This window comes from Oryzias latipes, chromosome 22 (assembly GCF_002234675.1).
Source record: "Oryzias latipes chromosome 22, ASM223467v1".
NCBI lineage: Eukaryota > Metazoa > Chordata > Actinopteri > Beloniformes > Adrianichthyidae > Oryzias > Oryzias latipes.
Genome location: NC_019880.2, coordinates 19,869,472 through 19,881,118, shown reverse-complemented (window position 1 = coordinate 19,881,118; position 11,647 = coordinate 19,869,472). Strand labels below are relative to the sequence as shown.

Sequence of the window (11,647 nt, the reverse complement as noted above, 5' to 3'; positions counted from 1 at the left end):
TGAATACAGTTAGCCTTTCGGCGGTTCTTAGTCCCGCCTGTCCTTTTTCCCCAACCAGCCCTCTTCAGTGGCTACCGTCCATTTCCTCTTTCCCTGTAACGCCTGCAGACCAACCGTCTAACTTACAGACATGGTGAGTATTGATAATGATTTGTAATTTGTTCGACTCGACATTGGCTTCGGTCTGCTCGCCTAGTGCACCGCGTTCCCTGTCGTTCATTGACGACGTTTGGGGGTTGCTAGGAACCGTTAAGTTTTTGAAGCTAGCTAGCTGCAGTAATTAATAACAGTGGCGGCAAAACGTAGACCGTCGTTGCAAGTGAGAAGCTTATCACCGTGGCTTGACATATTTAGGATGAATTATATAGCGAGGCTAGATCTCACCACAAGCTAATGTGTACAGGTGGTTTAACTTGCTGCTGGCAGAACCACTACTAAACTACACCCTCAGACTGCCCCCCCCCCTCCGGCATTTCAGATCTTCCTAGAAACATTATATTTCTGCCTATAGAGATGCAGTTTGCTGTTATAAAAGACAAAGGTGTTATCAGCATAGTAATTTACCAGAGTACTGAATGATACTCATACACGTTAACAGCTAACATCTGAATCTAAAGGATAATAAAGAGATTGTTATCTTTCAGAGTCAAGTTAGTTGGTGGGTTTTACATTATAGTTCACTAGAACATCTATCTATCATTTCTGGTTTGGTTGCGGATTGAAAAGCAAATGACTACCTTCCTGTGGACCTTCTTTAAAGTTTCATGGGTAGTTTACAGTTGTCAGTGATTCTATTGAATTCCTCTGATTTGGTTTCATCCGGCTGTCTAATGGGTGAAAATTAAAGAAAATTGTCCTGCATTGCCAACAATTCTGCTTGTCATGTATTAAAGGAACCATTTCGTTTGTCAGGGACTTGCAGGTCAGGACTGTGTGTTCCACTAAAGGGCCATAAAACTGGACATGTGCTTGAAGGGATGCCACTCCCTTCAATAAAAGCATTTCAAAGTTTGCTTTCTGATCAAAGGAAAAAAATAATCAAATTAAGCCAAGGAAGGACGGTTGGCTTCATACAGAAATCTACAAAATAAATTACTTTTTGCTTAATTCTTCCATTTGTTAGGGAATTTTAGTTCAACTATAAGAATATTTCATTGTAAAATTTTGCCATCATCTGGCGACATTTTTAGGCATTTTTGTGTTGGAAAAAATATCTGGATTTACTATATTACCATTTAGATCTTGTAGTTATCGAATTCTTAACTCTAATGTTAGCCTAAGTTTTAGGTGTTTAAATTTTCTGGTTTAAGAAATAGCATATAAATGTTTTGAATCATAACATTTTGACTAAAGTTGACACGGGAGCTAACATTTAGTCATTTATAATAGTATAAGAGTCTCATTTTCTTTCAATACATGTATTGATTGGCTCCAAAGTATATTGTACCTATATTGTAATGTACATATGTAAGTATATTGTACCTGCAACAATTTAATGTCAAATATCAAGGGGTTCGGCCCTTTTTTTGTTACTGTTTTGTAGTTTGTAAAAACCTGATCTTTGCTGGCGGCTAAAATACTTAAATGTAGAACTAGCCACAGGTCAGCTAGCTAACCACATCCAGATTTGAATGATCTGGAGGTCTGCACGCAGTCTAGGTCTGTCAAGATTGTTGTCCTTGGTCACTACATGAAGAGACTGTTATCTTTTATGATAGCATATCTAACCAAAAACTCAAATGGAGACACAAAACATTTGATGTGATATAGAAATTTGAAATGAAGTGGCCCTAAAAACCTTCTGGTTTGGCTGCTAATGTTTAGTCCAAAGAGAAATTCTTCTTTTATTTGTTTTAAACTTGCAATACAAATCAGAGTGTCTTTTATTTCCACCAAAGTATGCCCAATGCTCCCTAATGTCTGTCAGCAGGTTTAGACTCCTATAACCATGATGTAGAATAGAAAATTAGAACTGAATTTGGTCATTTAATAGTTGTAGTTTGGTCAGAAAAAATATTCCAACATAAAATGTTTTTTTTATTTCACAACTTTTCCAGACTCATTTTGTCTTCTAAACATTTGGATTTAAAGCATCTAACCTAATTATATATTTATCATTTAAATGTTTTGTTGTAGAGGCTTATTTTTTGAAAAAAAAATGAGTACAAATGGTTGGACGAATGGAAATCATGCCGACAATTTCTCACTAGTCCTTTTCACCTTTTAAAATATAGGGGTAGTCATTATGGAGTCAACAGGATTATAGCAAATAGTTTTTTAGATGTGTGTTGTTGTTTTTTTAAACTTTGAGTTCTGTCTTCAGGGGGGGAAGTTGTTCAAAAGCCCTTAGACTTTGTGGGCAAGCGGCCTGCCTTGGGGTCTATTTGGTGTAACCCATGACACCATATCACAGGCCAAACGGTTAACTAATCCCATCCCTCCACCCCCAGAGCTGCAACTGTAGTCTTGAGTTGACAGGTCACAGATAAACACGTACATGTGGACCTGCAGAAATTGGCGGGGCCCTCCCCTGTTGTGGGCTTTATTACTCTAACACTTAAGATCATCACATTTGGCTGCCCTTCTTTGGCAAGGCCTCCTGGTGTCCACACACACAGAGCGACAAGCATAAAGGGGATTTAGTCTACTGAACTACAGCAGGAGGTAGATACTCTATCAGTTCACACATATCTATTGTACACATGTTAGAGAGGTGAGAAGAGGGCTTAGTCTTTGCTGTCACGGTTACCGCCTCACTGTATTTGCTGTGTCACCCACTCGTGCTCAGATGCTGCGATGGGGAGGACTGTGTGTGGTCGTCTACTCTCACAGTACTGCTGGACAGGCAGTGGGTTAGCTGGACGTATTAACTGAGGGACATAAAAGGAGAACGTCAGGCGCCAGGATCAATTATTTGATGAACCTGTCAGGTCTGTCCAATCGGCTCACTCTTGCTGCTCCAGTGGGACTGTGGACATTACAGCCATCTTTCAGCCGTCGGCATTAGAAAGATTGAAAGACGAGCTAAATGATTATGCAGGCGCTTCATCACCACTCATAGATCTGTCAAAGTAGCTGCATAACCAGGAGGGTGAGAGCATCTGCCATTTACTCAAGTCCAAACTTTTTCTTTTTTCTGAAATCAAAACATGTTACCGTTGAGAGAAATGAGGAGCTGCTTGTTTTGTTTTTGTTGATTTCTCCTAGAATCTTTTGTCTTCCTAATAAATAGTGATTAATAAATGTCTAGCCATTCTTTTTTCTATCCACCAATCCCTCTAACCTCAAGCCATAATCCGAGCCCTCCCTGTCATCGTCCCTTCATTATGAGGCCCAAGAGGGTTGCTGTGTACCCAGCAGACGATGATCTGGTGAGCTTGTCCACAGTTCATGACCTCCTGGATGAACAGCAGCACCACTACAAGGAGCTCATCCAGCAGCAGGAGAGAAACTATCGGGCATTTCTGCAGATGTTGATGGACGTGTCGTCCAGCCGCACGGACAGCCTGGTCAGGGAGATGCAGGACCTCAGAAGCTGCCTACAGAGGACTAAAGCAGAGTTAGCAGAGGTTAAGAAACAGGGCGTCCAGAACAGCGAGCAGACCAAGTGTCTGGCTGAAGGCTTGATGATGGTCCGCCAGACCCTGGATGGGCTCCAAAGGAAAATGGAAGAGTTTGGCGAAGGAGGCAGAGGTGCAGATCTAATGCAGCGCAATGGAGGTGGAGGACTAAGATTGGATGGAGTAGGACTGGGTTGCAGAGGAGCAAAGAAACCAGAGCCAAAGGCTATGAAACTGGTGGCAGACCTCACAGATATCCACTTTGGAGAGTTAAAGGTTGTGCTTGAACCATCCAACAGATGGCTTAGTACTCTATTAGAAATGGGTGTATGTGTGTCCTTGAGTGTCTTACTGGGATTGTGCTGCATGGATCTGGGGTGATCTGAACTGTTCTCCGCCTGTTTGCAGTGTGATTCAATCCTTCCTTTGACACTATTGCTGCTGGAATGACACGGATAAAGTTCATGAATCAATAGATGAATTGAAGAAAAAAAGGAAACTTTACAGTCATGTTAAGTTGTCTCTTCATTTTCCTCTTTGTTTTTCATTTTAAGGCTGACCAACTAACAGAAGAACAGATTGCTGGTAAGATGATGCAGCAACACCACCATCTTTTGTAAGATGACAAAGCATTGTTGTTTCTTTGTCAACAACATTGCTGCTTCCCCCCCCCAGAATTCAAGGAAGCCTTCTCCCTATTTGATAAAGATGGGGATGGTACCATCACCACAAAGGAACTGGGGACAGTGATGAGGTCACTGGGACAAAACCCCACTGAGGCTGAGCTACAGGACATGATTAATGAGGTGGATGCTGATGGTATGGTGAAACCCCCTAGAGCTGGGGATATTTAAATATGAAAGATTTTTGTCTTTTAAAACTGTTTTTTTTTTTTTTTTAAAAGAAGAAAAATCAGGGATTTCCCTAACGGTATCTCTATTTTTTATTCATTGTAAGGTAACGGCACCATTGACTTCCCCGAGTTCCTGACCATGATGGCAAGAAAAATGAAGGACACTGACAGTGAGGAGGAGATCAGGGAGGCATTCAGAGTTTTTGATAAGGTTGGTATTATGGATTGTACATGGGCTGGGGTACAACAAAAAGGTTTAGTAAATGCATTTGCACTTTATGTGTCCCATAAACAAAGCAATCTCCTTAGAATTGGTGTTCACGAGTTTCTGCTAACAAAACTCAAGCTTACAATGTCTGCTTGGGTCAAATAATAGTTACAGCAGCTGCAATCTGGGTTTTCTGTTGTTATTGTTCCAGATTAAAGTGCATCTCCCAATAGGTCTAGTTTGTTAGCAGTTCCATTGATGTGTTCACGCCATCTGTGCAGCTCCATGGCTGTGAGCAGATGTCCTCCATCTCCACTGCTTTTCTGCTTTAAGTTTGTTGTTTGGAACCTTCTTTGTCAAACAAAATGCTGGAGTTAAAGTATCTGCAAATCAAATCTGACTCCAAAATAAGAGACGATCTCACCTGCAAGTGCCAACATGCTGTGGTTGTAATTAGATTTTACCTGCTTGTTTGGTACAGCGACATTTGAAATCAGGCAAAGTTGTTCATCAGTTATCTATAAAATCAATAAACCATTCTGTTTTTCATCTTTGACATGACTTAATATGTTTTGGAGGTCTTGGGTCTCCTCGATTCAAATGCTGAAATTAAGCAACATGTGACCCGATCCCTTGACACTTAATATGTAATTTGACACCTTAAGCTGTCGGAACATGTTTGCAGGAAAGTCATTTGCATAGACTTTATATTAAATCTACTTTGGATCCATAATGAACAATAATATTGTGCAGATCTCACTAAAACGTAGAAAATACACAGGCAGGCATGTACAGTTTTATGTTTGTGCTTAAGTTTCCTTTTTATCTGTTCAAGCATCAGAATTATCCAATGTTTCTGTTTGGAACATCCTTTCTAACAAACATAAATGGTAAATTTGACACACAATCCTGTATGAGGAAATCTGTAGGGAAAAAATGTCTGTGTGCTGAAACAGTTAAGCTATGTTCACATCAACCTCTGCAGCCCACATTCCAGTGACCATTTTCAATAAAATAAGTCTATGTAAACGCACGTATTTGCATTTGGGCTTCAAAGTTAAAGCAGTTGAATTTGGACTAGATTTGACAGTGACGTATGAACGGCGTCCGCTTTAATTCACAGTAATGGTAACAGTTTGGAAATCGATCATAGAGGAGAAGATAGTAATGGCAAAATTATGAGACTAAATCTTTCATATATCAGAATACGGCTGTGAAAGACAAAAAACGGAAGCAGGATTTGCACCGCTTTGACATTTGGCACCAAGCCTCTTCCGACTGACGGATGTGCACTAATAAGCAGTAGAACACGAAGAAGCCCCTCTGTGCTCGTCTAGTGGAAACACCATATGCTAAAAAAGCCTGTTCAAGAACTCCTTCTAGTGCCTTATTGAACGCGTGTCACATGCCCGGTGTGAACTTCCAGTTCATTTTCAATCCTGTATGTGTTGGTCAGGATGGCAATGGGTACATCAGTGCGGCAGAGCTGCGTCACGTGATGACAAACTTAGGAGAGAAGCTGACTGATGAGGAGGTGGATGAGATGATCAGAGAAGCGGACATAGATGGAGATGGACAAGTCAATTATGAAGGTATGAGATCTTAAAGTTCCAATGTTTACTAAAGCTGCTCTGAAGGAATTCATGCTACAAGACTATGGTGACATTTTGTGCCTGAAAAGAGTTTAATTGTTTTGTTTTTCCTCCACAGAGTTTGTTCAGATGATGACTGCCAAATGAACTGGGCTCACAGTAACGACAAAGAATCAGTCAATTGTTTCACTTACCTCTTATCGCAAAAATCTACATTTAATCATACTGTTATGTATAGACAATTTAAACTGAATGTTGGAAAACTGAAAATCTGTCCATATTAACAAGTTCAAAAAAGGTAAAAGATACAAAGAAAAATCAAATTCTGCATGTTCTGGCTTGTATTCCCCCCCGCCGCCAGCGCTGAGTTGCCCGATCAGATCTCAACTTGTTAAACAAGAAGCTTCTGTGCAGCCGGCTGGTTTCGGCCACCGCCGCTCTGCTTCCTGGTTCCATCTGCCTGATGTCATGACGATTATTTGGGCTGGCCAATTGCCTTTTGTTCTACTTCCCGTTTTGTTTTTCTGTTCTTCATGCATGCAGCGTTACATGGGTTACCTTTGTGAACCCAGAGACAGAAGGCTGTAGTTGGGCCTGAGGTTGACCTTTGACCCACGGAGAAGGGAAAAGGTGAGGAGGAGAGGGGAGTGAGTGAACCAGCAGGACATTTGCAGGTTGCTCACCCGAATAAAGTTATTGATGACAGATATTTTTAAGAAAAATATGAAAATTGAATAAACAAGTCATTTTAGATTTTGTGTTTATGGCATGTCAGTTTACTCAATTTATCCTTTGTGTGTTGACCTTTTTTGAGGGGGAGGCTAGGGTGGAGACTTGGGACCCCTCCTGGGCTGCTGTCACCCAGCTGTTGAAGGGAGGGACATGGTTGGGGTTTTAAAGATGATCATATACTGGACAGTTTGTGAGGCAATGCCAGGCTCTAAAAACCAACTCTTTGACCACTTCAAAGTATTTCTTTAGGACGTTTGTGAAAGACTGACCGCTACTGAACGGGTTCTTTCTGCGTTGCCTCAAAGGCTGTGCCTGTATGACTCTGGGGGGGGGGGGGTGGTTCAATATAGTGGGGGACAGGGTCGTTGCTTTGCAGCATTTCTTTGTGTTTGTGTGAGTCGGCGTGTGTGCAGCGAGGCCTGGCCCGGTCCAGCTGTTCAGTTGATCTGCATTCCAAGTTGTACATGCTAGTCTTTACATTTTGTTTTTCCAATAAAACTATCATTAACTAAAAACACTGTCTTGCATGTTTGTAGAGAAACTGTCTGATTTTCTTTCAGTGGGGAATGTCTCTGTGGGGGGGAAGGGCCACCTAAACATGACTCATCAGATATCCTTAATGCAGAAATCTTCAGGAGACGAGCAATTCAGCCACACGAGAACAAAATTACAATGTTACTTATGTGGGAGTTTTTTTTTTGATGACGAAATGTAAAATAAACGTGAATCTTTCTAACGGCTAATTTAACTACGGTATCCAAGGTGCCACAAGGACTTCTCCAGAATGGCTTGAGTGTCTGCAGATGAGTTGTTGCTAGGCAACAGACATGCAGAATGGTCTGCTGAGAAGGATGCTGAAGCTTGCTGTGGGAGTTTGAGAACATGAGGATGTGGGGGGGGGGGGCAACAAAGATGCTAAAACTAAAAATTGATGAATACATGAATCTCTGCTGAACTTGATCTCTAATTGATTTCACCTGTGATAGGTTCCTTCTAATAAACTGTGTGCATTAAGATTTGTGGCACTGATGATTAGGGTTAAGCTGGATAAAGTGGCGGGGGGGGGGGGGGGGGGGTGTCAAATATAGTTTTTAACCCTTGTGCTATCTGAGATGACCCCACCCTTACATTGACGTGTTCTCCCTACCATGACAAAGGTGGAAAGATTTCATGTTATCCATGGACACCAGTGAAGATCACAAATCATTGAAGAGAAAAGGTTCAGAGCACTGTCTAGTGGGTCTAGGTGACCCAACGATGAAGTGCCTAGGATAGAACAAGGGTCACAGAATTAAAACATAGTTGGAGTTGCTTTGAATTGCCATGACCTTTTTGAGAGATTAACCGTTAGTGACACCTAAGAGTCCTGCAGAGACAACAATGTGAAGAGGGGGGGGGGGCTGACACCCCAGGACAAAAGCTGTCAGTGTCATTGTCTGGGGGGGAAAAAACGGAACGCAGCGGCCTGCTGACAGTGACACACCTGAGAAGGTAACACACACCTGTGACCTCCAGGTCACAGCCTGTGGAATATCACACACATACACAGGACCCCATTTTCACATCATCAAACCAGAAGCCTTTTTCATTTTTTCTTCCGATGATTTAGATGCTTCAGTCATTTATGGCCCCAAAAAACAGAAAAGCCTTCAACAACTGATCAGCAAACTGAAGAAGTTTATTACTACGATTTGATCAGGAAAATAGATTTAATCTCTAAAATAATACAGAGGGAAACAATTCAATATAGAACAGCAATTCTTTGTGTGTTTAATCAAAGCAATTAAAAAAATGACTGTAACAAGAAACAGAAACGACAGTGATGCTTTCACACAGAAAATCGGAATTATCACCAAAAAATGTGACAGAAGTCAAACATTTTCTTAAACTCGAATCCTAACTTTGAAGCCTGTCTCTATTTTTGGCACTTAATAAATCCAGCTGCTGTGGTTTAACTGTTGCAGCTGGAAAGTTACACAATAAGGGACAGCGGGTTTATGAGGAAATAATCTGTCAAGTGTCTTTATTTACAGAGATCTACAGAACTCAGGGATAGAAGACAGAAGGGGACCCTGAAAGTTGGAGATTTACTAGCTTTCATGTCATTTCTGATATTTGTGTTTTGGGATTTTCTTGGTTTTGGTATTTTTCCTCTGATTGTTTCAGCGTTTTGTTCGTCATCTGTGTCGATACTTCAGTAGTTTTTTTTTGTTGGATGTCCTGTACAGCAGTAAAGTGACAAAAACGTCCTCCATGTCAGCAGCAGTGAATCTGTACGTTCGGTTTAAAAATATCCGGCTCAGAGTGAAGATAACTGTCGTTCAGCTACAAGTCTGCTTCGCTGTGTTTGGACCAAAGTAACGTGTAAACAAAACCGTCCGGCTTCTGAGTGGAACAGCAGAAGTGCAACCAAATATTATTTTGTAATGTACGCACAGGGCATGTTTTGGCACACACGGAGGTGGGCATGCACGGATACACACAGGTGCACACAGATGTACTGGCACAGACACTAAGTCACTCACACAGTAATGGGTAGCAGCCTTAGCAAAACATTGTGGGCGGGGTAACAGGATGTTGCACTTTTTGTGTCCTCGACATCTCTCTGCATCTCTTTCTTATAGCGCTCTAGGGATGATGGTGAAGGGCAGGATGGGGCTGCTGGCCTCCAGCTCTAAGGCGGTGAGGAAGCACTCTGTGGCGGCGGCGGCGTTTCCCTGAGCCTGTAGGACCTCCCCCAGACTGTTCCAGACATCATGAGCCGTGCTGACCAGAGGAGAGCAGAGTTACATTTAGAGGAGGTAAGAAGAAGAAGTCAGGACAGAAACAAGAGAAGGCAAGACAACAAAAAAGGAACAATCATGAAGATGTGAGAAGATGGAACAATGTCAGAGGAGCATCACAAAGATGAGGAGAGAAATTGAGTGAGGACAGAAAAAGGGAACAGGATGAAAAGCAATAGGTCTGGAGCAGGGGGTCACATGCTTTATCCCTCCATTGTGGTTCGCTGTCTTTGAAGAAAATGCTAACAATCTAAAGACATAATGGGTTTTTAGTTTTGGGTAATTTATTTTATCATTATTTATCTTTAGAATTTTAAAATGTTAGATAACTAAGCAAAATGTTGGTAAAACTACCACAATATGCTGTTGGAGGGATTTCATATTCTTACCTTTTGCTGCACAACAGTGTCTAGATGCTGTTCAGAGGCAAAGTTCTTAAAGTCTATAAGTGCATTTACATGGATAGATTTAAAACAAAAGTCATATGGATAGAAGATGACTTGTTTAAATTGGTTTATTCTAAGGAAATCTGCTGCAGCAGAAGAACCTTATTTTGAAAGAAACTTTGATGTGCTGCTGTCAATAAGTTGCATTTGTTAAATCTCAAAAGCATGACTTTTATAATTCAACTGTAAATATTCATGCAGCGTTCGAAATGCGCGGTTATCCTGTTGTCTGAGACAACCAGATTTCACGGAGGACAACCAAAAATGAACCTGATGGTTGTCTGAGTGACAACCTGGTTGGTCTTTTATTCAACATTTTGGTATTTTTCGACTATTTTTCAAAGTTTTTGGGACACCGACGTCCGACTGTAAGATAAAACCGAGTGTACACGAACAATGTCTCGTGACTTCCAAACGAACCGAGTACAGTGTACAGTGTTGGTTAATGTAATCAATTTTCTGATATATTATAGGGTAAGATAAAGTATTTTCATTTGACCGTAACAGTATTTGATTTACATGGCAATACTTTGTGTCACCAGATGCTTCAATGTTTAGTAAAATGTTTCTTTTTAATATTTAAAAGGTTTTTCAAATGTCCATCATAAGAGGCAGTTGATATTAGATGTATAGAAGAAATAAAGATGTAAGTGCTGACATCTGAGTAGGTTTCGTTGCTGTTGAATATTGGTATCGAAGGACAACCAAATATTACTTGCCATTTTTTTTTTCTTATTTCTAACGCTGTCATTCATTCATTTTCTACCGTTTTTCCCTTTCGGGGTCACGGGGCTGCTGGAGCCTATCCTGGCCACTTGTGGGCAAAGGCAGGGGGCACGCTAGACAGGTCGCAAGTCTGTCGCAGGGTAACAGTTAATATTTAAAAGCTACATTTTAAAAATAAGCGCCTTAATGGCCACAAAACCTAAATAAAGTGTATTTTGGTGAAGTGGGACTTTGTGGCTCAGGTTGGATTTTGGTCCAAATGGTTCGTTTACCCATAAAGGTTGCATACCCCTGGTCCAGAAAAACGTAAAAATGGAGGGGTAATAATATTTAAAAAGCGCAAAAAAACAAAAGGAATGGAAAGTCAGAAAGAGAAAAAAACCAAAAACAATTTGAAGCCAACCTGTTGACCTGCACAGCATCTCTGAGGACTTTCTCAGACAGACTGTAGCGCTGCAGCTGGTGCAGAATCAGACCCTGAGAGAGACAAACAAACAATTCCAGCAAAGATGGGAGAAAGATTATTTCAACATGAATGATGACAATAGATCTACATTTTACTGCAGAATGTGGAGTGGTGTGAAACATCTTCTCTAAGCATTGTGACGATGAATCTGTCTCTATTCCAATGATCCAACCAGATCGATCTGTCTGAGACAAGTTGTTAAAAAAATCCACCTATACCATCATAAAATCATTTCCAAATAAAAAAAATTGGTTATATTGGTTTCGGAAGACATGGATTGA

At 41.0% G+C, this 11,647-nt stretch overlaps 2 protein-coding genes across 4 annotated transcripts in view; one reads left to right on the top strand and one right to left on the bottom strand.

The window, feature by feature from the left end:
• The first annotated feature begins 7 nt into the window (after positions 1 to 7).
• Positions 8 to 7,460, top strand: LOC100049422 (calmodulin). The gene is made up of 6 exons (XM_023952043.1): positions 8 to 133; positions 4,115 to 4,145; positions 4,236 to 4,379; positions 4,518 to 4,624; positions 6,078 to 6,213; positions 6,332 to 7,460. Exons 1-6 carry the CDS (start codon positions 131 to 133, stop codon positions 6,358 to 6,360), a joined length of 450 nt encoding a protein of 149 aa, XP_023807811.1. The 5' UTR covers positions 8 to 130; the 3' UTR covers positions 6,361 to 7,460.
• Positions 7,461 to 8,602: 1,142 nt separating this feature from the next.
• ttc7b (tetratricopeptide repeat domain 7B) overlaps positions 8,603 to 11,647 on the bottom strand; it is a 35,329-nt gene continuing 32,284 nt past the window's right edge. For all 3 annotated transcript variants that reach the window (XM_011490640.3, XM_020713376.2, XM_004082665.4), the window contains 2 exons: positions 11,304 to 11,377; positions 8,603 to 9,711 (listed from right to left, as the gene is read on the bottom strand). In XM_011490640.3, the coding sequence (XP_011488942.2) occupies positions 9,564 to 9,711; positions 11,304 to 11,377 (222 nt within the window). In that variant the 3' untranslated portion in view covers positions 8,603 to 9,563. The remainder of the gene's footprint in view (positions 9,712 to 11,303; positions 11,378 to 11,647) is intronic.

Coding starts and splice junctions, on each gene's coding strand:
- LOC100049422 (XM_023952043.1), top strand. Junction 4,380..4,517: donor TAATGAGGTGGATGCTGATG/GTATGGTGAAAC, acceptor ATTCATTGTAAG/GTAACGGCACCATTGACTTC. Junction 4,625..6,077: donor CATTCAGAGTTTTTGATAAG/GTTGGTATTATG, acceptor TGTGTTGGTCAG/GATGGCAATGGGTACATCAG.